Source organism: Callorhinchus milii, unplaced genomic scaffold, assembly GCF_018977255.1.
Source record: "Callorhinchus milii isolate IMCB2004 unplaced genomic scaffold, IMCB_Cmil_1.0 Scaffold12, whole genome shotgun sequence".
Lineage (NCBI taxonomy): Eukaryota > Metazoa > Chordata > Chondrichthyes > Chimaeriformes > Callorhinchidae > Callorhinchus > Callorhinchus milii.
Genome location: NW_024704753.1, coordinates 9,059,587 through 9,087,177, shown reverse-complemented (window position 1 = coordinate 9,087,177; position 27,591 = coordinate 9,059,587). Strand labels below are relative to the sequence as shown.

The window sequence follows — 27,591 nt, the reverse complement described above, 5'->3', positions numbered from 1 at the left end:
CACCCTGACCATTTCCCCCCTCCTCGCTCCCTCCCTTCCCTCCCCTCACCCTGACCATTTCCCCCCTCCTCGCTCCCTCCCTTCCCTCCCCTCACCCTGACCATTTCCCCCCTCCTCGCTCCCTCCCTTCTCTCCCCTCACCCTGACCATTTCCCCCTTGCTCGGGTCATGACCCAACTGTGCAGCGCCTTGGGACGTCCTCCTGACGTGAAAGGCGCTTTATAAATGGAATCTTGTTGTTGTTGTTGACCTTACTCTCCGCAGGAATGAGATATTTGACAAACTCAATGAAATAGTTTCTCCATACTTTGTGTCAAGAAAAAAATTCCATAAATCAATAAAAATTCAACAAAAATTGGCTGCCACAATCACCTACATAATTTATAGTAAACACAGATTAGGAGTAAATCCTATGAAATACTTTTGAGATATTCTCCCGATGTGAATATAGTATATCAAATTGAATGATTATTATTGTAAATTCACAGTATTTTTGTATTAAATAAAGTAAAGTATGATGATAGTTCTAGTGCAGAAGTGTTGGTGGAGTCTCACAGTGCTGAAGGTCATGTATCGTAACCAATAAAGAAAGATAATAGGACACACTCAGGGCAATCCAAAAGAGAAATGCACAAGGAATCCACTATCATTTACCCAGTAATCCTATTTTTGGAGCCTCTGCAGAGACTGATATTAAATTCCCATTTAGGTTTAATGTCTGTCACATAAAAAGTATCCAAAAGTGGTCTAGATTTATTTGATAGTAAAATCATGTGATTATTTAAAATGCAGAACTCCTTTTGTGGCTAACAAGGGTTCATTTCAAGTCACTTCCTGTTTTACTATGGTTAACAGTATTTCCCTTCTCCTAAACCACAGGCTTGAACCTGAAAACTAAGGGTACTTTTATTTCAGGAAATTGATTTTCTCTGAAAATATAATTCCAGCTCTCAAACCAAACTTGGCCGGTCTAAACAAGAATTAAGTTTTTTCAGTATTATTACAAACCCTTGTCCTTGAGTGACTCTGAAAGTACCCAAGAATCTAACAATGTGAGCATGCAATATCATTTTAACTTCATAACATAACATGTAGGAGCAGGAGTAGGCCATTCGGCCCTTCGAGCCTGCCCCGCCATTCAATCATGGCTGATCTTCTAATCTAACTCCAGCTAATACCATAACCCTGCCTTATTCCCATATCCCTTAATCCCTTTTGCAATAAGAAATCGATCCAGAATCGTAGAATTTTATAGCACAGAAGGAAGCCATTCAGCCCATTGTGTCTGTGCCGGCTCTTTGAAAAGAGCTATCCAATTCAATCCCACTCTCCCACTCTCTTCCCATAGCCCTGCAAACTTGTCCTCCCCAACTTGTGGCACAGTTTCTAAGATCTTCCCACCGTGTCCTGAGTATTGGTTCTTTTGTTTTAGTTTGTTGAATGCATCGGGTTGAACAGGAGACCATTCCATTTGATTGGCACCTCGATGGGTGGCAATGTAGCTGGAGTGTATGCAGCCCACTACCCGACGGATATCTGTGGTTTAACTCTCATCTGTCCTGCAGGTAAGCCCTTCCAGGCTCCGAACTCTTGTTTCAAACTGAGAAAATGTGGCTCACTGATCTTCATTCCCTCTTCTTACAGTTTTAAGAGTTTTTCGGAACATCTTGCTAAGCAACCTGACGACTTGGGTACATAGCGTTATGCCAGCATTCATAGTCTTTTAGTAGCTGACTTGAATTTGGTTCTCTCAGATAATAATAATGATCCTTGCATTTGATATAGCGCCCTATCACATCTTTGAGATGTCTCAAAGCACTTCACAGAATATACTGTAAAGTGAATTGACTATATTTTGTGGGCGAAATGTGGCAGCCGATTGCACACAGCAGTGTCCCACAAACAGTCGTGGATTGAGTGACCAGTTTTTTATTATTTTATTTTTTTTGAAGGATTTATTACCCCCGGAAAAGTGATCCGCTAATTGACTAACAACCGGATTCCTACTTACTGCTAGATAAACAGAAGCGTGTGGAGCAAGGAAACTTGCCCAATATGTCACCCTGCTGGGAATCAAACCCAGGTCTCTCGTTTGCGATGCGAGTGCTGTAACCACTGAGCTACAGGACTCTACTGGATGCACTTGGCTTCCAGGTACAGTGAGCACAGTAACTACAAGTAGAGCAAGGAAGAGAAGTCTGTTCAACAACAACTTGCATTTATATAGTGCCCTTCAGCAGGATAGTATCCCGAAACAATGTTCACATTGTTTGTCCATTTTATATCACAAACCACCAGAATTCGAAACTTCACTCTATGGATCAGGCCTTCACCAGGATGGAACCTTTACCAACTAAACCCTTAAAACTGGAGAAATGCATCTTATTGTGCTAATATATTTATCTCTTTGTGAATACACTTGAAAATATTTCTTTAAAGTTGACTTGGACCAGGAAAGTATGCAAATTTGCTTCATTTTGACCGTATGAATTCCTCCCCTGGGTGCAGGTCTGCAATATCCGAATGAAAGTAAGTTTGTGAAAGAACTAAAGTCACTGGAGCAAACACGAGACGTCAGCAAAGTGCCTCTAATCCCATCAACCCCTGAAGAGATGGAAGAGATGCTGAAGCTTTGTTCCTATGTACGCTTCAAAGTCCCTCATCAGGTATGTGACCTCAATATTCCAAAGTACCTCTGCTGCTCAGGACAGAGAGCTTCTCGATCACTATGGGGACTCAGTGGGGAAATACTTTACGTTCATGGTATTTCAGATTTTACATCTCCCAAAACCCAACAGGGAAAACAAAATGTGTTACTGTAAAATACAATTTGACCAAAGACAGTAACCAATCAAAAAAAATCATCTTCTTAAATGTCGTACAAAGTTAATTCTGACCAAATTTCTCTTCGACTCATGAACGCTACATTTTTCTCACAGATTCTTCAGGGTCTTGTAGATGTGCGACTGCCTCACAATGAGTTCTACCAGGAATGTAAGTAGTGTTTATTAAGTGTATTTTATTTAATATGTATTTTGAATATGCAGTGCTCTGTTCATAATTCAGATACGAGTGAGTTGGTCTGAAGATGTTGACCCAAAGATTCTGTTTGTTTATTTCCTTATGATTAGTGCCCAAGGATAGCATTATCCTCCATGACAGATAGATTTTAGACCTTCATTGTAATATATTATTATTGTCTTGAAGAGAGACAAATAATAAGGTTGATTTCAGACACAGGTAATGAGGAAAGGCTAAGGAACTTTGGTCTGAATTCTAACAGTAAATGTGTATGAATGGGATTGACTCTCCTAATACCAGGCCCAAGACTCTTCCAATTCATGGCCACACTGAATGGTGGCACGTTAACCAATGGTAGCCAATCTTGATCCTCTTCTCCCATGATATCCACACAAGCACAGGCTCCAGCAGCGAATGTTGGATACTCATCAGGAGAAGGGAGCCTGATTGATTTCTCCCCCTCCCCACGCCCAAAGTCTCTCTTAACCCAAAACAGGAATTGTTTCTCCCAATCCATATGTCTCAGTGAATGTCTTGGCTGTGCCATTAACAACTAGGCCATCGATGTGCAATCTATCAATAATGTCTTGTCTAGAGGGAAAAAAGGCAACAGTAAGAATTAAGAGTGAGACGAATCCTCTACATGTTTTGAATTCACATCAGACGTGAATTTAAAATAGTTTTAGGATTGTCAGATTAATATTTTAGTGCTGACTTTTCCTTGTCATTAAACACATGAATAACTTTGATATGCGATTATATTTGAAATTGAGATAAAATAATTTAATTAAGTTAATCAATATTGATCTGCATTTAAAACAAAGGGACCCTGCCAGGAAAAGTGTTGGCAGATTGTTCAGCCGTGGGGTTCAATCCAAGAAATTGACATCCAAGAAAGTAAGTTTCCAGCAGGCGTCATGGGATCAGGAACACTAGATCAGGAACAGAAACAATGGCAAATTTCCCTCCCCCATCCCCAGACCAGGATGGCCTTAGCATGCTACAGCAGAGTGACCCCATTAGAATCTGCCACGGTTGACAGTAGGGTCCATTGTGGATATCTTGGAATACAGTATATAGTTTGGGGCACGACATGTGCGTGTGACTGCCAGGATGGTGGAAGATGAACTGGATGGACCTTGGTCTTCTTTCTCCTAGCAAATACTTATGTTCAGCACTTTGGGATGAACTCCTGACGTGAAAAGCCCTATACAAATGTAATGTTCACACTCCACTAGAAGCACAGTGAATCCGGATTCCTGTGCTAAAAATGGCGATCTTCTGGCCCATGAGGTTACCGCTGATATCACTCTTTTGCATTGAAAGCATATGCACTATGCATGGATGTATCGCCTACATTGCTTTGCAAAGAAAGTGACTTCACAAAAGCTTCTTGCACACAGGAAGTGATGTGAGCAACGATCTGGAAGTCGGACATTTTTTGTGCTTCGTCATAGCGCAACCTCAGAGATATTGGATCCAGAAAACTGCTTTATAATCCAGATTGAGTTGTATCACCCAGGCTGTTGTATACCCTTTTAAGAAGAAATGACCAATTATCTGGAAACCAATGCAAGGGGATCAGGAAGTATAAAGCAGGTGCAGGAAAACTAGCTGAAGGGGTTTTGGTTGTATTGTGTTGTGACATAAAATGGTGTCAGAAGTGAAAGTGAACTGAATTGGAAAAGACTACGAGATTGAACAGGGACAATAAATGAGACCAAATGAGTTGTGGAAAAGCAGAAACTGATGCCATACCAAGATATATGCAAATACTATGAACATTGAGGTTAGAAGGTAACTTAAAACATAATTGGCAAAGATTTGAGCAGGATTTTGAAATATTTGCGCTAGCCACAAATGTGAAGAAATTGTCAAAATACAGCAGTTGGCTATTTTCCTAAATGTGGCAAGAGAAGAAGCAAGGGATTACTTTGCAACTGCAGAGAAAAATGTGGACATGCCATTAGATGCGATGATAGAAGTCATGTAGCAAAGATGTTGTGCACATTACAATGTCACAATAGATAGATACAAATTTGGAACAAAGAAACAAGGGTCTATGGAATGATTTCATCAATACTGTGCGGTATGATCACTAAGTAAAGCATGTAATTATGGAACTTTAGGAGAAGATGATCAGGGACCAAACTGTAATAGGATTGAAAGATAGTAAAATATGCAGCAAGCTCCTAAAGCAGGAGACTTTAACGCTTCAAAAAGCTCTGGAAGTAGTTGATATGGAAGAAGTATCCAAAACACACATGAGGGACATTGATAGAAATGCATAACAGAAGATGGAAATTGATGAATTAGCTCAAAGAAAAGGCTGGGATGATTCAGATGAGGAATATGGAATACGGAGGATATGCAGGCCAAAAAGGTGAACAAATATAGAGGAAACATGTAAGAAGTGGATTAGTGCATTTGTTTCGGAGATGTTCAACGGAAGGAAAAGAGAGTTATGAGTGTCATCGGTATGGGTATTTCGCAAGACAATGCAGAAGTGGACTATGAGAACCTGTAAGGAGCTATGGCAGAGGAACCCAAGAGAAAAGGTGTACAGGACAAAATGATTACAGAAGACCAAATAAGCCACAGAGAACTAGAATAAAGCAAATAAGATCAACGCAATATGAAATAAGGGATAATTCTGATATGGAATCTGGAGTGAGTGAACAATTATAAGAGAAGTATAATATTGATGCAATAAAAATCATTAAGACCGTGCATACAGAAAATTTTAAAAAAGTGTATAATGCACAGAAGAAAGGAAATAGTTAAGGTGCAATTTGGATACAGGGGCTCAGGTAATGTTGTTAGAAGAGAACATATAGCTGGGAGAACCCAATAAAGACAAATTGGAAAAGGGGAATAGCAGACTATTGGCCTACAATAAAGAGAAATTGAGACAGTGGGCGGAGTAGCTATAGAGTTGGTGTACAAAGACAGATCATACAAGATAAAGTTTCACATTGTAAAATTAAAAGCCCATACTCTGCTTGGACTGCAAAATATCATTGAAATGGGGTTGCTCAAAGAATTCAGAGAGTGGAGACAGAAGACCATAAAACAACTTCACCCGGGTATCCCCAGAGTAGAATGGTGGAGTGGGAAATACAGACAACAAAGAAAATGTGGAAGAAGACAGAAAACGCAAAGCACCTGGCATTTTTGGCCTATAGAAACACGCCAAAAGACAATGAGGGACAATCACCAGCACAAGTACTGATGTCAAGATGGTTTAGAGATTTGTTAACCAGAAGAAAAAAAATCGAGAACCACCAGTTCAGGAAGAGTAGCAAAACAAATGTGGAGATCAATTGAACAAGACTGGGACACAGAGAGAAACAAGAAACCAAAAAGGGGAATATGTTGTAAACCCTTTAAGAAGAAATGACCAATTAACTGGGAACCAATAAAAGGGGATCAGGAAGTATAAAGCAAGGATTCAGGCAAACTAACTGAAGGGGTTTTGGTTGCATTGTTGGATAGTGTTTTGAGAGCTGAGAATAAAATAGTGATTTCTACATTTGAGTTGTGAGAACATAACATAGGCAAAGATTGGCCGACAATGTGCAAGGCAGGGATTGATTTCCTTTTTTTTCCAAATCTAATTTAGTAGTTATTGTGAAATATTAATTCACCCACTCCCTCCAGTGGCTATTGTGTGCAAAACACTTTCCTGTGATTTTTGTACAGGTTTGTTTGACGACACATTGGGGTGATTGTCCACTGTACCCTACGTTTGACAGTGTGACCTTACAATGAGATTTTTATAGTTATAACCTCATGCCACTCAAGTCAGTAAATGTACCACTCTGCTGAGAATCACTTGCATAGGTGCTTTTAAAAGTGAACTCTGTGTGAGGTGACCTACCTTCCTTTGTGATATAGTTTGCTGAAATGATAATAATAATAACAATAATAAACCTTGCATTTGATATAGTGCTTTTCACGTCTTCTAGACGTCCCAAAGCGCTTCACAGAATATACTGTAAAGTGAATTGACTGTATATTTGTGGGTGAACGCGGCAGATATCTTCGTAAACGGTGGATACTTCATTAAAAATCTTCCTGCACATTTTTGTCTTCTGTGTATAGTGTTCCTGCAAATAGTAGGGGAGAAATCAAGGCACACGTTACAGGAAAATATGGGTATGATCTCGGCTCCAACACAGGTCATTTGGGGAAAACAGGATCAGGTAAAATCCACAATACTTATCAACAATTTGAATCTTCTACTGTATTTAATGTCCTGTGTAGCTCAGCTGTTTGAGTATCGGACGTTGGGACTAGGAAGTTATGGGTTTGAATCCAGGTAGGTTCATTCAATGAAGTACATATTAAGATCCAGGATGAGGTAGGGAAATCAATGGGCAAAATACTGCAGATGCTGGAAATCTGAAATCAAACAGAAGTCGCTGGGAAGTATCTATGGAAAGAGGAAAATTAGTTAATGTTTCAAGTCAATAATTTTCGTCAGAACCATCAATGAGATCAATGCGTTTGCTAAATTAGTGACTTAAGTGTCTGTACCATGTGCAAATGGTAGGTTCAATAAATTTACCTATTTTGTTAGTATTTGGACTTATTGAGTGAATAAATGTCAGGATGCACACTATAAATAAACCCGCATTACAATGAGATGCATTATAAAATAGTTCTGGTCCTGGTCCTCACCTTCAAAGCCCTCCGTGGCCTTGCTCCCCCCTACCTCTGCAACCTCTTAACCCCCTACCAGCCTGCCCGCTTCCTCCGCTCAGCGGGCTCCAGCCTGCTTCATGTTCCCCGCCTCACCCACCCCACCATTGGTGGGTGGGGGTTCAGCCACACTGCCCCCACCCTCTGGAACTCCGTACCGCAGTCCCTTCGGCTCACCCCCTCCCTTGCTTCCTACAAGACCTGTCTCAAGACTCCTTTTCAACCAAGACTTCGATCACCCTCCTTTTTCCCCTCCACCCTCCCTGATCCTGACCCCCAGCTCGGATCTGAAACACTGATTGTCCAGCGCCTTGGGACGTCCTCCTGACTTGAAAGGTGCTTTACAAATGTAATTTTGTTGTTGCTGTTGTTTTCCTACTGCATCTGCTTCCAGTCCTTTTCCCTTATCCAGGTTTTGGATGTTTCTGGCGCTGAGGTCCTTGGAGAAGCTATTTCTGGCTGTCGTGTGGATCTCCTTGAAAGCTGTGGTCATTCCGTGGTGATGGAACGTCCTCGGAAAACTGCTAAGCTTGTGGTGGAGTTTTCATCTTCCCTGCAAAAGCTAAGATCAGAAAGCAATAAGAAATTAGCCTAAAATTTACCAACGGAAGTTGCGTCATTATTGCCCCTCAGATATCCTAATTAAAAATGTGACGCTGTTATTCTTCTCAATGGGGGAATGTTAAGAATGGACAATGTGCTGATTATACAGTAGTTAAAAGAGAGCTGGTTAACAATATTTGGTTGTGCAGTAAAATTCCGTGAACACGCTTTTGGAAGACTCAAAGCATTGGAGTATGAGAGCAGTAAGATAAATTACAGAACTGCACTGATATTGATTGTCATATTTCCATGTTTTCATGCTGACTTTAAAAAACATACAAATATTGGCAGTAGCAATGTTTTCCAGATTTTGTTAGGTTCCAGTTTTTATAATCTTACACAAAGCATATGCATAATTTGCTGAACCTACCATTTGTATTTGTCCATCAAAATTATTATTCTGTGGTTCATTTGGTTGTTTGGTGTTTTTGTTTAATCTGCTGGAGATATTCTCCAAGGTTTTCAATCTCTTTGGCACAATAGTAACTTGGTGTGACTGGAAGGGGAACAATTAACATTATGAATGTTTTGCAGAGATTTGGTGGGATGGGAAATGCATTCATACATTTATATTATTTATTTGTGTGTAGCACAGTACACCTGGCTTCTTATGGTAATCCTCCGTTAGAAAACTGCTCAATTTGCACAATGGTAAAATATTGTGAAGATATTTATCACTCTCACCGAAAGGGTTAACACAAAGGTGGCTTGCACCAGTTCTGGGAATTACCTCACATTACGACCAAATTACCAGAGACAGAAAAGGTTAGGGACAAGAAATTGTAGTAACTTTGTGAGCATCAATTTGAGGTGTGAAAACACAGCAGCACACATTTTCCAATCTTCATATTTTGTGAAGAAGGCAATAGTTAAATCGATTTATTTATCTACAGCAGATATCAACATAATATAATATAATTGATATAGTACCTTTCATGCTTGGGAAGTTGTCTCAAAACATTTTACACAACTGATTGGGAACTCATGCCGAGGGAGTGAGAGCTCAAGATGGTGGCGAGGGAAAAGATGACTGAAAGCACAGTCAAAGAAGTAAGTCTTGAGGTGAGTTTTGAAGGGTGGGGGAGGAGAAAAACAGTTCAACAAGAAAAATAGGAAAGCTTTTCCTTAGTAAATTTCAATGCAGAATACATTATTCTGATACATTAGCCCCAATATACTGCATCGCCTGCTATGCTATCTTGAGTCCTATAGCTCAGTGTTAAGAGCACTTGCCTTGCAAGCGAGAGACCTGGGTTTGATTCCCAGCAGGGTGAAACCTTCGGCAAGTTTCCTTACTCCACACGCCTGATAATAATCCTTCAAGAAAAAAACAATAATAGAATTGGTCACTCCAATCCAGGACTGTTTGTGGGACACATTGGCTGCCGCGTTTCGCCCACAAGTATACAGTCAATTCACTTTACAGTATATTCTGTGAAGCGCTTTGGGACGTCTAGAAGACATGAAAAGCGCTATATCAAATTCAAGGATTATTACTATAAATAAGTATGCTTCTTTTGTCCAACATATGTGCGCTTCAGTCCATTGTCCAAACGTAGTGTAAAATAAAATTCTCGGAGTGTGTTGCTCAGCTGACTTATGCTTGTGTTGCACATTAAGCTTTCACTTCAGCATGGTGCTGTAAGAACTTCTCTTGCTGAAAGTCTACAGAGCCTCTAATGCATACAATTACAGATAGGAAAGTTGTAGCACTGCACAAATAGGCTGTGACAGTTTTCAGATTTGAATAACATTTCCTCAACATGGAGTACTTTGTCAGTGAGTAATGAATTCTGTGAATTCCACAGATGTTATTGTAATAGCTATACGTTACTGAACATTTATAATGCATGACTGTTTAGATGATAGGCAAGTTGCCTAAGAAACATCTATGGAAATCGGCCCAAGTAATTGTTCGCTGCGATCCCATTGGGAGTGCCTGGGTTTGAGCAACAGGCACAAACAGTATTTGAGTACTATTCCCGTCATGGTTGCTCTAAGGTGGAAGACAAAACTTTTGCGTCTTTGCCACACAGCACCCACAGAGCATGCTTCAAGCCAGCCAATGCTCAGATGATGTGGACAGTGGTAGAGCCATTCACAGGGTAGACTTTCCTTCACTCCTGCATGAGAGCAGAAGCGAGACATTGTGGATCCACTGTGGGAGACATGATGATAAACCTGGTTCTTGTAATATATAATGCGACAATGTCCACTGTTTCATTCATTTATGTAGTGAGAAATAATATATTTCACAGCACAATTATTGGAAACAAATACATTCTTTGGCTCACTGTGAATATTGTACATTATTACCAAGACTCAAATACCATTCCTGTGTCAGTGGACACGTTCAGATCAAGATAATCTTTCTTAGCTTGACATAACAAAGGGCTTCACCATGAAGACTAACTCTTGCTTGAAGTATTGTAATATTAGTAATGATTGATGGTATCCTTTAGTTTTTTCTCTGTGACTTGGATTGAATCTACCAAAGACAGCCGCCTCTATTCAGTAGCAAATGACACAAAGTACAGGGAATTAAAGCGAGGCTGAATTCAGTGGTGTTCCAACATCAAAGCTACTCTCAAATGTAACCCAGTGGGGGTGATTTTACATTTGTTGGTAAGTTTTGCACACTCCGATCTGCTTAGGTAATGGGGTTTCCCCATGACAAGGGGATATTGTGAGCAAACACTAAATGCATCACCTCCAATGACTATTTTGTCAATTTTGCATGGGTTGGTTGTGACAAGCAGTCAAGGTAATGGAGAACTCCTGATGGAAGCAGACTGTTGTCAGCATTCAGGCATATGGTCAGGGTGAATTAGGGCACTTTTCGATCACATCTCCGCAGGACTATGCCCACTCCGACTGTCTCTGATGCTGTTACTGGCTGTACACTGTGAACTTGTTCTTTGTCAACAATTTGTTTCATCTTTATGAGCACAGAAACAACAAATTGCATTGATATAGTACACAAGTATAGAAAAATTGCCTGATTATGGATGTTGAAAAACGGTGTGGTATAAACACTGGTCACACTGATCTTTTTCCACCTATGGAAATCTTTTTCTAGCTGCTGTTATTCTGTACAACAATTATAGCCCTACATCAAATACACTGGTTATTTTGTACAGGATGGATCTGTGAATAAAAGAGAAATGTGGCTGAAATGCTCAAAAAAAGCCTTGCATGTTGACTGAATTTATGGATAAGTTATTACTAAAAGTTGTTATTACTCTCAAGAAGGTGTTTTATGATTGTGGCCTCTTGGACGAATTTAAGCCATTCTTACAAAGATGTCCCAACTGCATAGAATAGTGAATGTGACAGTAGCTGGTGCATATTTCATGTATTCTAGTTTTCATGACCTGGTTTAGTATTAAACAGATACTCTGAAGAAGTGAATTCTTCTTCACAGGCTAATCAAGGAGATGTACCTGAAGAGAGAAAATAGGAACATATTGCATATTAATAACGGTTTTTCATATTGCAACAGATTGAAACTTTCTTTTGTACCAGTTCCATTTTGCCTGTATCTAGGTAATAACATAGTGTGTAATTTATTGGACCTTAAATATGCATGTTATGGGTCAAATAAATAAACTGCTGAAACATTTTGTGACTTGTTCACGGGGAGCGGCGGCAGGACAGCGCGGGGAGGAGCCTGGGCCTACCTACCCAGGTACTTAAGCACGAGGCAGCAGGGAGTGCAGCTAGGCGGGGCTGAGGAGGGAACGGGTGGGGGCGGAGCGGGGGAACCACTGACGTCATAGTTTAGTTTTCAGGAGCCCCCCCCCCAGGGCTCACATCAGAGCCCACCATGGTCCTGTTGGGTTGGCTGCCCCAGCCTGTGGAATAATGCCATCCACCTGACCGCTCGCTCCCGGTCCCCGCGTGCGCACTATGGCTGCCGCTTTGACCCCCAAGCCCCCTCACCCCCTCCTCCCTCTTTACCCCCAAACCCTCCCCCCTCTGCATCTCTCCCGCTCTGTCCTCTCTCTCCGTCCCTCTCGCCTTCTATCCCCACTTGACCCTCCCACAACCTCTCTCTGTTCCAGCCTGGAAACATCCGCCAGGCTCACCGCGGCTCGGCGTTGGCTGTCCAGCAGCAGCCACACCGACTGCCCCATTCCCCACCGCACTCGCCAGCTACCCCAGACACAGATCCATGGAGCCAACCTCTCCTCCCTCATCCCCATTTCCCCCACCCCTGCCTCACAACCTGGACCCCCCTCCCCTCCCACACACCCTTCTGTCAACCGCTCCCTCCACATCGGACTACAAAACGTCCGCTCCCTCACACCACCCGGCTACACCTCCCACCACATCCCTCGCCCCAACCGCCGTGGCGGTGGTGTAGCCCTTATCTCAAGGACACCACTTGCCCTATCCCCCTACTCCTCTGGCTCTTTCCCCTCTTTTGAGCACCTCACCCTCTCCCACCCCTCCTTCCTCTCACTCAAAATCCTCCTCCTCTACCGGCCCCCTAAAACCTCGCCCACCTTCATCTCTGATATTTCGACACTTCTTACATCTCTGCCTCTGCTCTGATCGCCTCATCATCCTGGGCGACTTTAACCTGCACTTCACCCCCTCCTGCTCCATCTCCTCAGACTTCTCTTCCCTGCTCTCCTCGCTCAACCTCTCCTTACACATAAACTCCCCCACTCACAGTCACGGCCACCCACTCGACTTGGTGATCACCCGGGGCCTCAGTGTCTCGGATGTCACTATCACCGACAAGGCCATCTCCGACCACCACTTCATCTCCTTCACCACCTCCACCCCCCTCCCCACCTCCACCAGACCCACCACCATCTTCTACCGCCCCTGGAAGAAGTTACCCCCACAATCCCTAACCGCTGCCTTGGAGTCCTCTGAACTCCTCTCCCTCTGGCCTTCAACCCTCACTGACCCCTCTTCTCCTCTCACCCTCCTCCACAACACCCTCTCCTCCACACTCGACACTCTTGCCCCCATCACCTCCCGTACTGTCTCCTACTCTTGCTCCTCCCCCTGGTTCACCACCCACCTCCGCTCACTGAAGAGCCAGGTGCGGGCCGCTGAACGCACCTGCAATAAATCTGGCCTAACGGTCCACCGACAAATCTGGTTGGACCTCCTCAAAATCTACCGCTCCACTCTAGCCTCGGCCAAGTCGTCCTTCTACTCCAGGATAATCCTGGAGGCGAAGAACAACCCCAGGCTACTGTTTTCCACGCCATCCCGACTCATCCTCCCTCCCCCCCGCCACCCCGCGCAGGTACTCTCCTCCAACGTTCACTGCGAAATCAAGGGAATTCGCTCCGCCGTCACGTCCCCACCAACATGCACCCACCCCCCTCCCCCTCCCTCCCACACTCCGACTCCTACCCATCCTCCCCTACACACTTTCGTACCCGTTTCCCCACCCTCTGTCACCAAACTCATCCTATCCCTGAAACCCACCACCTGCTCCCTTGACCCCATCCCCACTCCACTCCTTATCTCCCAGCTCCACCTCCTTGCCCCACATATCACAGACATCGTCAACCTGTCCCTCTCCTCCGGCTCTGTTCCCATTCCATTAAAAACTGCCACCATCACTCCCACCTTGAAAAACCCTCCCTTGATGCGTCGCAGCTATCAAGCTACCGGCCCATCTCCAACCTCCCCTTCCTGTCCAAGGTCCTTGAACGAGTTGTCGCCTCCCAGCTGCGCTCTTTCCTCTCCACCCATTCATTATTCGAACCCCTTCAGTCGGGTTTCCGTGCTGCCCATAGCACAGAAACTGCCCTGGTCAAGGTCACCAATGACATCCTGACCATCTGTGACCAGGGCTCCCTCTGCCTCCTCGTCCTCCTCGACCTATCGGCAGCATTCGATACGGTCGACCACGCTATCCTCCTCCACCGCTTGTCCTCCCACCTCAACCTTCAAGGCACTGTCCTTGAGTGGTTTAGGTCGTACCTCTCCCACCGTCTTCACTTTGTTTCCACGAATGGCTTTTCCTCCACCCCGCACTGTCTCGTGCGTGTCCCTCAGGGCTCTGTCCTCGGTCCCCTCCTCTTCACCCTCTATATGCTCCCCCTTGGTGACATCATCCGCAGACATGGGGTTAACTTCCACATGTATGCGGATGACACCCAACTCTACCTTTCCTCCTCTACCCTCAACTCCACGACCACCGATGTCCTGACAGCCTGCCTGTCCGACATCGAGTCCTGGACGAGAGACAACTTTCTTCAGCTCAACGTGCGCAAAACTGAGGCCCTCCTGATTGGCTCACGTCAGCGCCTCCGCACCTCAGGCGCTGACAGCATCAGCATCCAAGGCTGCACTCTCCACCTCTCAAAGCCAGTCAGGAACCTCGGTGTTCTGTTCGACCCTGAGCTGTCCTTTCTCCCTCATATCGGCGCCACAACTGGCACCGCCTTCCATCACCTCCGGAATATCGCCAGACTACGGCACTACCTCACCCCTCACGCTGCTGAAACTCTGGTCCACGCCTTTATCACCTCAAGGCTGGACTATGGGAACTCTCTCCTCGCCGGCCTTCCCGGCACCTCCCTCCACAAGCTGCAGGTCATTCAGAACTCTGCAGCTCGTGTACTGTCCCGCACCAGGCTTCGGGACCACATCACTCCCACCCTCGCTCGCCTCCACTGGCTCCCCATCCCCCAGAGGATCGAATTCAAGATCCTCATCCTCACCTACAAGGCCATTCACGGCCTTGCTCCCTCCTACCTCTCCAACCTACTATCCCCCTACCTACCTGCCCGTACCCTCCGTTCCTCTGGCTCCGGTCTGCTCCACATCCCCGGCCCCAACCGCCCTACCATCGGTGGCCGGGCCTTCAGCCTCTCAGCCCCTAGGCTCTGGAACTCTATCCCCCAGTGCCTTCGCCGCTTCCTCCCTTTCCTCCTTCAAGGCCGTTCTCAAGACCTTTCTCTTTGACCGTGCCTTCAGCTCCCCTCTCGACTCTCTACCCCCTCCTCGCTCCCTCCCTTCCCACCCCTCACCCTGACCATTTCCCCCCCCGCTCGGGTCCTGATCCAACTGTACAGCGCCTTGGGACGTCCTCCCGACATGAAAGGCGCTCTATAAGTGGAATCTTTTGTTGTTGTTATTAATGCTGTAAAATTTGTAAAGAATTCTGTGAATTTGAGTGTAAATATTCATAGATTCATAGAATTTTACGGCACAGAAGGAGGCCATTCGGCCCATCGAGTCTGTGTCGGCTCTTTGACAGAGCGTCACTTTTACTAACCCCAATCACCAGCTTTCTGCCCATAACCCTGTAAACCCATCTTCCCCAGATACCTATCGAGTTCTCTCTTAAAAGCTGTTATCGAATCGGACTTCACTACCCTTTCAGGCAGATCATTCCAAATTCGAACAACTCCGGATATCCGGATAAAGACTCAGTGATTTCTGTCTGCAACAGGCATTTTTCAATCTGCATTGTAAACATTTATTCCTGCCCTATTTCCATTTTATTTTCATAGTCGGACAGAAAGGGTAAACTAATCTGCGGTAATGTGAAACTCCCTTCAAGTTAGTTTATTCCTTCTGTTAGACAATGAAAATAAATTAGAAAATAAGCCAGAAAGAATAGTTTTAGCATTGATCTGAATCAGTCAGAGCTGCACACTCATCGGTCAATATCCCTGACTGTCCAGCGCCTTTCTGATGTCCTGACATAAAGGCCCAATACAAATTGTATCTTTGTGGGGTGACGAGGGAGGTAGTCCATCTAGGGTCCTTGTTCAAAATTGCCAAAACGTACTGCTAGTGGGTGGAAACCGCTTCCACAGGTCTCTTACTGCTTCCCTGCATTGATTTGCATCAACAGGAGTCCCAACTGCACTTGACCCTCCAGGAATACCTTTGAATTTCCATAAATATCTTTGCACTCCACACCAATCCAGCTTGATCCTTGTATGAAAGGCAAGAATGGCCTTGACAAGCAAAAATATCCATTTGTGCAGAAATTGTTTTGTCTCTTAAGAATATCTTAAATGAAAATAATTTACGCTATCTTGGACAGAGCGTTTTGTAGCAGTGGAACCCATCTCTTTTAATCATTCCTGTAACAAGGGTTTAAAGCGTATGATAGGTACTCTTCCTTCCTAAATGGTAGGAGCTTGCACTGTGGTGTAAGTGGACAACATTTTGCTGCTGTATTTAGAGTCTGTTGGCCTGAGCAAATATTTAATTTCTGCTGGGTTGATTACAACAACAACTCGCATTTACACAGCGCCCCTCACACAGGGAAGCCTCCCTATCGCTTGACAGTGGCGGATCACGACACCGAGTCGGGGGCAGGGGGGTGGTGACCATAGGCACGGTCGAAGAGGAAGGTCTTCAGGCACGATTTGAAGATGGAGGAGGAAGGGGGAAAGTGGAGGGATAGAGGAAGAGTGTTTTAGCGTTTTGCGGCAAAGTGGCTGAAATCACGGCCACTGATGGTGGAACAGAGGGCATGAGGAATTTGCAGGAGGCTGGAATCAGTTGAGTCGAGGCTGCAGGTAGTGGGTTGGGGAGTAAGCAGATCGAAGTAGTAGGGAGGTGCCAGGGCATGAAGGTATTTGAAAGCGAGTATGAGGATCTTGAAATCAATCTGTTCGGCAATAGGGGGCCAGTGGAGCCTGACCAGAACTGATTTGAAGGGGATACAGAGTTTAGTGGGCCAGTGTGCAGACGGCGGAGTTTTGGATCAGCTGGACTTTGTGTACGGTGGAATTGGGGAGACCGGCGAGGAGGGCATTTGAATAGTCGAGGCGGAAGGTATGGATGAGTGTTTCAGCTGCGTTTGGAGTAAGGTGCGGTCGAAGGCAGACAACGTGGAGGAGGTGGAGGAAGGGGGTCCTTGTCAGTGACCTAGAGTCGCAGCTAGTGGTGGAGGAGGAGTAGATTTGTGTGTCATCCACTTACCTGGGAAGTTTACCCCATGTCTGCAGATGACATCACCAAGAAGGTGCATGTAGATGAGGAAGAGGAGGGAGCCAAGGATGGAGCCCTGGGGTATGCCGCAGGTGACCGGGCAAGGGTGGGAAGCAAATCATTTGAAGAGACAAAGTAGAGGGGGTTTGTTATTGATTATTGGCACAGATAGCATTCAGCAACAGGCTTTCGCTAATTCAAAGGTCACAACTGACATGGGAGGAGCTGCCTATTTCATGCAACTTATTAATGTGGAGTCCTGCAGCTCAGTGGTTAGAGCACTCGCTTTGCAAGCGAGAGACCTGAGTTCAATTCCAGGCAGAGGGCGAAACCTTGGGCAAGTTTCCTTACTCCACACACAGCCTAATAATAATCCCTCCAAAAACCAAAAACAATAATAAATTGGTCATTTTCAATCCACGACTGTTTGTGGGACATTGCTGTGCGCAATTGGCTGCCACGTTCACCCACAAGTATACAGTGTGTTCTGTGAAGCGCTTTGGGACGTCCTCCCGATGTGAAAAGCGCTATATCAAATGCAAGTATTATTATTATTATTAATGGAAGAAGCTGCCCCTGTTCCATAAAATTAGATTTGCCAGTATCGCATTCTATTCTTGCATTGAACTGGTAAAAAAAAATTGGTAGGCTTTGGGCATGAAATTCCTGAGGATACTCATGGTAATGACAACACATGCTAACATCCAGGTTTCTGCCCTTTTAGCAAATACTGTCATCCCGCCCTGAGATTACACCAAGTCTTGGCCTATAACATGTTTTAAATTTTAAGATTGTAAACAATTCAGAAAAATTCTTAAATTCAGCTTTAAGTAAAAAAAAGCTTCCAAATTAGGCTCGATGTAAGAATTTTCTACAATTCTCTGCCTTGAAATCTTAAATTTTAATGCTAAGCAGTCTAACAGGCTTTGACTGGGCGAAATTACTGGCCTTGTGTTATCTCTACATTTAAAGCCTTAGTAAATTTTGCAATTGTGCTGAATTGCTGCTTTTTAGTGAATCTTATTTTGTGGCTTCTCCTAGGTAGGGAGGTGGATGAAGGGGTTTGAAAACAAGTTAAAGGATCTTGAAATCAATCAGTTCGCTAATTGGGAGCCAGTGGAGCCTGGCAAGGACTGATGTGATGGGGGTACGGAGTTTTGTGCAATGAGTATATTTTGGGTGGCGGTGTTTTGAATTAATTGAATTTTGTATATGGTGGAGCTGGGAAGAGCCACGAAGAGGGCATTGGAATAGTCCAGCTGGGAAGCAACGAAGGCATGGATGAGGGTTTCGACTGCTGTGGATATGAGGTACGGACGGAGGCGGCAATGTGATGGAGGTGGAATAAAGCAGTCCTGGTCAAGGAACAGAAGGGTAGAAAGCAAAGCTGAGATCGAATCTGACGCCTAAGTTGCACACAGGTTCAGTGATTGGGAGGTTGAGGAATTCAGACCCACAGGAGAGAAGAAGTTGATGGGAGCTAAAGAGTATGGCTTCCGTCTTGCTGACATTCGGCTGCAGGAAATTTGCAGCCTTGCTGCATCAAACAAGCTGACAGGACATCAGCAGACTGGAAATCACAGCTGGAGGAGAAGTAGATTTGGGTGTCATCCGCATACATGTGGAAGTTGACCCCACGTCTGCGGATGGCATTGGCGAGTGGGAGCATGCAGATAAAGAAGGGGGGCCAACAGTGGAGCCTTGGGGTACCCCATAAGTGACCAGGTGGTGGGGGGGGGGGTAGAAAAAAACATCTGTCGAGAAGTATTGGCGGTTTGTTAAGTAGGACTTGAACCATGCGCGTGTGGTCCCACTAAGGTGGATGAGGGGGGAGAGGTGGTGGAGGGAAGAGGTGGTGGAGGAGGACAGCGTGATCGACTGTGTCGAATGCAGCAGAAAGGCCCAGGACAATGAAGAGGCAGAGGAAGCCCTGATCAGAGAGAGAGAGGACTCCATGTGTTACTTTGACGAGCGCTGTCTCTGTGTTGTGAACAGGATGAACGGGGTTCAAGTAGGGAGTGGAGGGTGAGGTGTGAGCGAAGTTGATTTGCAACGATGCGTTCCAAAACTTGAGTGAGGAAGGCAGGTTTGGGATGGGTCTGAAGTTTGTAAAGTTGCAGGGATCAGGATAGTTTTTTTAAGGAGCGATGACAGTGGTTTTGAGGGGGGAGTGGGACAGTGCCTGAGGATAGAGACTAGTTGATTGTGTCAGCGAGCAGTGGGCAGAGGAGGGGAAGTTGAGTGACCAGAAGCTGGGTGGGGAGGGGGTTGAGGCAGCAGGCTTCATCTGTGTGATTGTGGAGGAAAGGGAGGAGGGAGAGATGGGGACAAAAGAGTGCAGGGTGGGGGCCTTGGAAGGAGAGGGTGATGAGGAGGCATGGGGGCGGGGGAAGAGTTAGCTAGGCTGATGTTGTCTATCTTACAGCTAAAGAAGTTCGGGACCTCTTTGCACATAGCATCAGAAGTGGGGAAGGATCGAGGGTGCTTGAGAGGGGGTGTGGAGGAGGTGGTGGGTTTGGGATTTGAGGGAGCAGAGATGACTGTTCGACCAGGGAGAGCAGATAGGTTTGGAGATGGTCCTGGATTTCAGAGGGACAAGGGAATTGAAAGTTGAGTAGAGGTGATCATTTAGCAGCTTGGTGTCTCCATCTGGATCACTGCGGGTCTAAAGGCCAGAGGGAGAGAAGGTCCGAGGATGAGAGGGCATTTGTGTGGGACTCGCGGGGGGAGGTGGGGGATGATGTTTCCATCGACAGAAAAAGATGGTGGAGGGCTTGGAGGCAGGGCGAGTGATATGCTGGACAGATAAGAGAGGTGTAGGCCATGGGTGATGATGAGGTTGAGGTGGTGGCCACGGTTGTGGGTCGGGGAGTTTACGTGGAAGATGAGGTTTAGGGTGGAGAGGAGGGCAGTGAAGTCAGAGGAGATGGGGCAGTGGGAATTGAGAAGAAGGTTGAAATCGCCCATTATGAGCAGTGTTTTATGCAGAGGGATAAGGATGAGAGGAGACAGGAGATATCCACAAGGAAGGAGCGAGGAGATTTTGGAGGGGGCGGTAGACTAGGAGAATTTTGAAGGAGAGGAGGGATGTTAGAGGGTGAGGTGCTCAAAAGAGGTGATACAGCCAGAGAAATAGTGGGATAGACCAAGGGAGGTTTGGGAGATGAGGGCCACCCCGCAGGTGCGTTGATTGGGGCCAGAGGTGTGGTGAAAAGTGTAGCGGGGGGGGAGGGAGACGGGGTCACTGGGGATAGACAGGTTTCCGTGAGCCTAAGAATGTCTATTTGCTCGTCCAGGATGAGGTTGTGGATTATAAGAGCTTTATTTGAGGAGCGGACATTTTGGAGGCCAATGCGAATGGGGGTGCAGATGGGGCAGGGTTTGAGGGAGGCGGAACAACTGTCAAGTATGAGGTGAGAGAGTTGGGAAGGATGTGGATGAGAGAAGGGATTTACCTGTTGGATGTGGGGGAGGCTTTGTGGAGTAGATTGGCGATGGGGCAGTCGGGGTGGCTGCTCTGGGACAACCATCAACGAGTGCCACGGTAAGGCTGGCGGAGGATGCTCAGACTACAGCAGAGCAAGGAAGGAGAGAAGACAGGAGAGCAATAGGAAAGGAGCGTGAGGGAATAACAAAGGGTGGGGAGTAGGAGTGGGGCATTTTGGGAGTGGTTGGCTCGGGTCAGGGGCGGCAGCCAAGTGCGCACACCGAGACTGGGAGCAGAGCAATCAGCGGGGCAGTGTCAGCCCACAGGCATGGTGCCTAATAATCTCATTGAAATTTGATAATTTTGACTTTGAAGTGTAAATCCACAGCTTCAGATTCATACCAGCATGAGAAACTACCATGAAGGCAATGTTAATACTGTTAAACTAAACATCAAACTGGGATAAATCCTTACTTGGTAGAATGGTAATGAAAGCTGAACTGAGAGAACGGTAAGATGCTTGAGCAACAATGATGCCAACATGATTGTCGTGTGTTCTAAATGAAATATTCGTAATAATCTTTCACTCGAGCTGCCCCAATGTGAGCAGCAGCAGCTTCAAATAGTTTTGCTGCTCAGTGAGTTCTGTTGGAATCCTTGAAAGGATTTGAACGCAGGTCAATGCATATTCACTTCTTTCTAATGTACCTTTCGTAGCTCCAAAGTTATAAGCTGTTCCAGTGGTATCAACAAAATAAATTCTGCTTCTATGAACAAATGACATAAGTGCATTTAAATAATTTAACTCAAGGGGAAGCTTCTTAATGGGAAATGTCTGGACAAAATAGTCTACTGAATGATTCTCATTAAGTAACCATCACAAGCAATTGCCAGGTCAGGTGTTATGACAACATATTTAAACTTTAAAAAAAAGTGTCGGTGTTAAAAAGATGTAAATTGAGTGCTCGGGGTCAGAGGTGAGAGCAGTATGATAACATATTGTGGCCCTGTAGGTGAGAGACAGGAGATGTCTGAAGGTACAGTCAAAGAGGGAGGTTTTAAGGTGGGATTTCAATGTGAGTGGATTGTGCAGATGAGATTGAGGGAGAACCCTCCAGAGAGAGGGCTGAGGAGGAGGTGGAGGAAGGGTTCGGGGGATGTGGAGCAAACGAGAGGAAGAGGCAGTGGGGGAGGAAGGTTGGACCGGGTCAGGTCAGGTCAGGTCAGGTCAGGGACGAGAGTGCGGAGGCATTTGAAAGTTGCCAGAAGGTGTCAAAATCAAAGCTAAAATAAATTTGCCACAACAGTTCCTCTACAGCATTCAGCACCGCAATATCTCCCAGTTCACAAGTGGCGACTTATTTTCAGCAATTTTATCAAATGGTGGTAAAGAAGACAGAAGCGTCAGTGAAAGCGGCCGCTGGGGTCGCGGCTGCCGTTGCCGGGGGAGCGGGGCCGCTGCTGCACCGCTCGGGGCCTGGAGACGGCGGGACCCGGATTCACCGACAGCCGAGCCCCGGGGGCAGCGCCGGCACCGAGCGTCACTGCAACCGGACGGGCTTTTTAAATAGAATTCGAGTTAAGCTTTTTTTTTAAAAAGTCGATGAATATTTGTGTTTAATGTAACAATGATCCGCTCAGAGGAGGGCGAGAGCTACGAAAGGCGCGTTTATAAGAACTTGTCTGACTACCAGTACATGAAAGTTAGGCTGTGAGTGCGGTCGGGGGGGAGGGGGTCCGGGGGGGGATCACACATCGGGACATGGGACAGAGCATTAGTTCCTTGAGAAAAAGAACGCGTTCTATAAGTGCTTTATTACATTTATTACATTGAAATGCTTGAAAGTGCTTCACAAGTCAAGTGTCACGATATTTTGTTGTCGGTGGCAAGTTCCCAGCCATGAGGCAAATTACTAGTCTGGAGGCTTATTGGCCAAGACACCGGGAGAAACTGCCTTCTCTTTACCTACAATGTCATTCACCAGAACAAGCCGACCGCAGTTTAACATCCCATCGAAATGTCAGTAACTCCCAACAATGCAGCAACTCACGGGGCTGTGCTGAGGGACTTATAATAATAATAATCCTTGCATTTGATATAGCACTTCTCATGTCTTCTCGACGTCTCAAAGTGCTTCACAGAATATTTTGTAAAGTGAATTGACTATATTTGTGGGCAAATTGCGCAGCAGCCAATTCCGCACAGCAATGTCCCACAAACAGTCGTGGATTGAAAATGACCAATTTATTATTGTTTTTGGTTTTGGAGGGATTATTATTAGGCTCTGTGTGGAGTAAGGAAACTTGCCCAAGGTTTCGCCCTCTGCCTGGAATTGAACCCAGGTGTTTCGCTTGCAAGGCTACAGGACTCCACAATTTGAGACCGAGACCGACTTGAGACAGAGTCAAGGGCAGCTCTAACTCCTCGAATCATTCATCACTGATGTTTTTTTTTAATTTAGTGAATTTGATGAAACTAGTGTCCAACTGAATGCTGTCCAATTCAAACACCTGATCGTTGCAGCGCTGAGAGATTTGCATGGAGAGGTGAGTCATTAATTTTTCCATTCAAATTTGCCACACCACATGAAGGTCATGTCATCACCATATAATTAACAAAGAATTCACAGCATTAGCATTGTGTACCCTGCTCTCGTTTGCTGTAATCAAAACCCTTAATCTTCGGTTCATAGCTCCCCAAATAGCATGTCTGGCAAGAATTTACCATTTGGGTAATCTTGAGTGAATGTCTATTGGATTGCATTCTGTTGCAGCAAATAATGGTACCCTCCACAAATGGGCTGTTGTGATATTATTCTACTATTGTACTACTAAATGACTGATGGATTCACTGGCCACCTTCTTTCATTTAGTTATTTATGATTAAGTATTGTACTGTGAAAAAAAACAGCAATTGTAATATAAATTATTTGACAGGATTGTTTAAAGATTAGTTAGCACTACCCTGTTTGCACAATGAGTTAGTTCCTTCTACTTTAGACTGCTAAATGATCGTGTTCTCCCTTGATTCATGTGCCATTATTTTGCCTGCTGAGGTCACCTCAGTCTTCCATCAACGTAATTTCACCACAATTTTTAATTGTCATTGGAACTGTTCTTTTATGAAATTGAAATATACAGTTTAACATTATGTATGCTAGGTAGCAGAAAGTAAATATAAGACTAATTAATTTCAGTTGAGAGAACATTTATGAAAAGCTCAGACATTGTCTCAGAGACCATGATTCAGTCATAACCTGGGCCAATAGAAAAATGAGGAATTATTTACCCAAAATTGCGGGGGAATTTGGCAGGTTTTTGGAAAATTGAGGGGGGTGTTGATTTCTGCTATTCAGAGGTACATTTTACAGCTAACCTACATTTTTTCACTTTATTGATTAAAAGCTAAACATAGGTACTGATTGTTGCAAAAAAATTAATTTTAACAAAAACTGGGTGGCCCATTTGGGAGGGGGGGGCACCTGGAGATCCGCGAAAAAACACTCAGGACCAGTGTCCTGACTGCGGGGCTACAGGAGCTCACCACCTCTTGCCTCTCAGGGTCCGGCACCGCACACAGACATAGAGACCCAGAGAGAGACACCTACACTCACAGACACAGAGGGACACACATTCTCAAAGAGCGAGAGAGAGAGAGACACACACACACACTCATAAGCACAATAAGACATATCCACACACAGACAGGAGAGAGAGACACACATATACACATTCACAGACACACTCACAAACACCTACATACAGAGGAGAGACACTCACACACAGACACTCACAAGCACATACAGAGGAGAGAGAGAGACTCACACAGAGTCACTCTCAAACGAGTAGAGGGAGAGACACATATTCACATAGTGTCACTCACTCACAAACACATATAGAGAGAGGCACAGACAATCACACAACAGGAGCTCCGAGTGGAGCGGTGCACCACACCTGCCCATCTGAAGCCACCCCACCCACAGTAATATTGGATAATTAGTGCGAGCTCAGTGTGTGTGTTCTGGCCCGAGCCAGAAACTTCATTTCTTTAGCGGGTTTGTAGTGGAGGCAATAATTTTTTTTAGTATTTTATGTAGTTCAGGTGAAATCATGAAGCATAGGAAAAATGAGTTATCAGAATAAAACAATATACTTTCAAATTGTTTTTACATGCATTTACAAATTTAAATGTGAGTCCTTTGTTAAGATTAGCACAGTTTTCATTAACTTTTGGAAGTAATTGAAAAAATGTGTACCACAAAATATGCAGACCAAATGATGTTCTGTAGGATATCATTATATTAACCAACTCATTATGTCTCTTCAGTAATAAGATATAATAATAATAACTTGATGCATACATGAGGATGACGTAAATAGAGGCATATGGGAGAGATTAGGAGGGATGGATGCTCAAATGGAGAATAACCACAAGCTAGTTGTTGAATGGTTTCTTACTATTACCGCAATGACTTTAAGAAGACTGTCTGTGGGACATTGCTGTGCGCAATTGGCTGCCGCGTTTGCCCACAAATATACAGTCAATTCACTTTACAGTGTGTTCTGTGAAGCGCTTTGGGACGTCCTCCCGACGTGAAAAGCGCTATATCAAATGCAAGGATTATTATTATTATTATTATTAAGACTGTTTTAACTGTTAGCCTGAATATGCTGTCAAAATGTATGTAACAGATTAAAAACTATTATTTTGAAAGTGCTGTTATTTTTTTTGCAGATTGGAGCTGCCTTGCCTGTTGATGTACTGACATTTGAAGAAGAGATCTTATCAGCCATTCTGAGAGTACAAAACAGGTGGGATATGCATATCAACCATTTTAAGTCGTGAGATGGGGCTTAAAACAAAACTTTCTGATTAAGAGACAAGAGCACTACCAACTAAGCCAGCATTGATACAAGAATAAATACATTATTCTTAAGAGAACTGCATGTATCATTTTGGGAGTTTAAGAATGCTTGCATTCACTTTTTACTTTTTAGCAAAATACTGCACTAAATGTAAATATGTGATAGATGGTAAAAATATCGCTGTTTATTCACAACAGGGGTCTTGTGAAGCTTTGGAGTGCGTTGACACTCCTGGGATGCTATCAGGGTCAGAAATGTGCTTTCAGAGTGTTACAGGTATAGTATGCAAGAAATAATAGTTATAATTAACTAATTATTCTTAAAGAATAAAAATGCAATAGGTGTTATTTGGTTAAATTTGCTGGGTGTTGTACTTGTGTAATAGTACAGAAATTTATAGTATGGAACATGCATTTACATTTTACGGAAAGTACAGTAGCATTTCATTTTATAAACATAGAAAGGAATTTATATACAACCTTGCTGAGCAATGTTGATCAAAAATCACATTACCTTAGGAATACGTGTAAAGAGGAAACTAATCTTGTTATTGCATTCTTATGTCTCTTAAATGGTGAATTTGTGAAAATAATTTCAATATGGTTAATGTTTACTGATTTTATTTTTAACTTATCTACTTTGCAGGTCTCTCCATTTCTTCTTGCACTATCAGGAGATAGTAGAGAACTGCTGTTGACTAACGTCTTTGACAATTAATGTTTAAAACAAGAGTCTCGAAAAGGCGTTGTTGAAACAAGCTGGTTTGTAATTTAAAGAAATGCCTTTTAGCTATCAAATAATTGTACCTAATATTTTTAAGAGCTCACTCAAGATGAGTAAGTGGCGAGCAGACCATACCTTAAATCTACAGAATATCTTTCTTCGATCTGTAAATTTTCAGGTTGGGGAAAAGGCCGAGCTTACGAGAGCTTTTACACAGAGTGATGTACTCAGCTTTTCGGAATTAACAGGTGACACCAACCCAGTACATTTGAGTGAAGAATATGCCAAAGCCAGCAAGTTTGGAAAGCCAATTGTGCATGGTCTTCTTGTTAATGGATTATTGTCTGCTCTTCTGGGGACCAGAATGCCTGGGTGCATTTTTCTGTCCCAGGAGATCCGTTTTCTAGCACCTTTATATATAGGTGAACCAGTCTCAGCAATTGCAGAAATAATTAAAGTGAAAAGATCCATTGCCTGGATTGCGGTTTCATGTATCGTAAAAGAATCTGAGAAGGTTGTAATGAAAGGCGAAGTCAAGATCATGTTGCCAGGTGTTGGAGATCAAAATGTATGACCGTATTTGTAATTTGTATAATGGAAACTGAAAGAGAGTTCTCTGTTTTTCACAAGATATTTTGAGTGGATATTGATTTTTTTACTTTGCTGTGACAAAAAAATGCCAAGAAATTGCTTGCATCATTTGAAAATAAATGTATTTTCTAAAATGCTGATTTGGATCTCTAGTGTACTGATATGTACTAAATATGTGGGCATTTATGAAGACTTCATTGCAACCCATGTTTTTACAACATTTCAATTTTGCAGGATGCCAGTTAGGAAGACAATTTAGAATGAAGCACAGGAATGTTTAGTTTTAGTGCTTAAGGATATTGAAAAAACTCTTGTTTCTAACATAGCCTTTCATTTTTTGATTGCACTGACATGAATTTATCCTTGCATTTGATATGGCGCCTTATCACATCTTCGAGACATCTCAAACTGCTTTGCAGAATATATTGTAAAGTGAATTGACTATATTTTGTGGGTGAAACGCGGCAGCCAATTGCGCACAGCAGTGTCCTACAAACAGTCATGGATTGAAGTGACCAAATTATTATTTTTGCGGGGGCGCGGGATTATTACCCCCGGAATGTGACCCACCAATCGATTAACAACCAGGTTCCTACTTATTGCTAGGTGAACAGAGGCGTGTGGAGTAAGGAAACTTGCCTAACATTTCGCTCTGCTGGGAATCAAATCCAGGTCTCTCACTTAAGGCTATTGCTCAAACCACTGAGCTACAGTTCTCTGCAAAG

The 27,591-nt window shown here is 44.1% G+C and overlaps 3 protein-coding genes across 8 annotated transcripts in view; all 3 read left to right on the top strand.

Annotated features, from left to right (window-relative positions):
* abhd6a (abhydrolase domain containing 6, acylglycerol lipase a) overlaps window positions 1–9,573 on the top strand; it is a 42,704-nt gene extending 33,131 nt beyond the window's left edge. The window contains exons 5-9 of the mRNA XM_007910645.2: window positions 1,433–1,565; window positions 2,509–2,666; window positions 2,940–2,994; window positions 7,126–7,226; window positions 8,138–9,573. Of these exons, the coding sequence (XP_007908836.1) occupies window positions 1,433–1,565; window positions 2,509–2,666; window positions 2,940–2,994; window positions 7,126–7,226; window positions 8,138–8,320 (630 nt within the window). The 3' untranslated portion in view covers window positions 8,321–9,573. The remainder of the gene's footprint in view (window positions 1–1,432; window positions 1,566–2,508; window positions 2,667–2,939; window positions 2,995–7,125; window positions 7,227–8,137) is intronic.
* Window positions 9,574–19,987: 10,414 nt separating this feature from the next.
* rpp14 (ribonuclease P/MRP 14 subunit) lies at window positions 19,988–27,006 on the top strand. 6 transcript variants are annotated; one of them, XM_007910648.2, is made up of 6 exons: window positions 19,988–20,672; window positions 23,149–23,233; window positions 25,422–25,498; window positions 25,750–25,828; window positions 26,198–26,313; window positions 26,454–27,006. In XM_007910648.2, the coding sequence occupies exons 1-5, from the start codon at window positions 20,536–20,538 to the stop codon at window positions 26,267–26,269; spliced, it is 450 nt and encodes a 149-aa protein (XP_007908839.1). In that variant the 5' UTR covers window positions 19,988–20,535; the 3' UTR covers window positions 26,270–26,313; window positions 26,454–27,006. The 6 variants fall into 6 exon arrangements, with proteins under 6 accessions (XP_007908839.1, XP_007908838.1, XP_007908841.1 ...); XM_007910647.2 differs by having other exon boundaries at window positions 26,198–27,006; XM_007910652.2 differs by lacking the exon at window positions 19,988–20,672 and adding an exon at window positions 20,815–21,197 and having other exon boundaries at window positions 26,198–27,006.
* LOC103190039 (hydroxyacyl-thioester dehydratase type 2, mitochondrial-like) lies at window positions 26,257–26,996 on the top strand. Its single transcript, NM_001292190.1, is given in 1 exon segment — window positions 26,257–26,996. A coding segment is annotated over 1 exon segment (519 nt). The 5' UTR covers window positions 26,257–26,330; the 3' UTR covers window positions 26,850–26,996.
* Window positions 27,007–27,591: the final 585 nt, after the last annotated feature.

Coding starts and splice junctions, on each gene's coding strand:
- rpp14 (XM_007910648.2), top strand. CDS start 20,536: ATGTCTATTTGCTCGTCCAGGATGAGGTTGTGGATTATAAGAGCTTTA. Junction 20,673..23,148: donor GAACAACTGTCAAGTATGAG/GTGAGAGAGTTG, acceptor TTTTTAATTTAG/TGAATTTGATGAAACTAGTG. Junction 25,829..26,197: donor GTGCTTTCAGAGTGTTACAG/GTATAGTATGCA, acceptor TCTACTTTGCAG/GTCTCTCCATTTCTTCTTGC.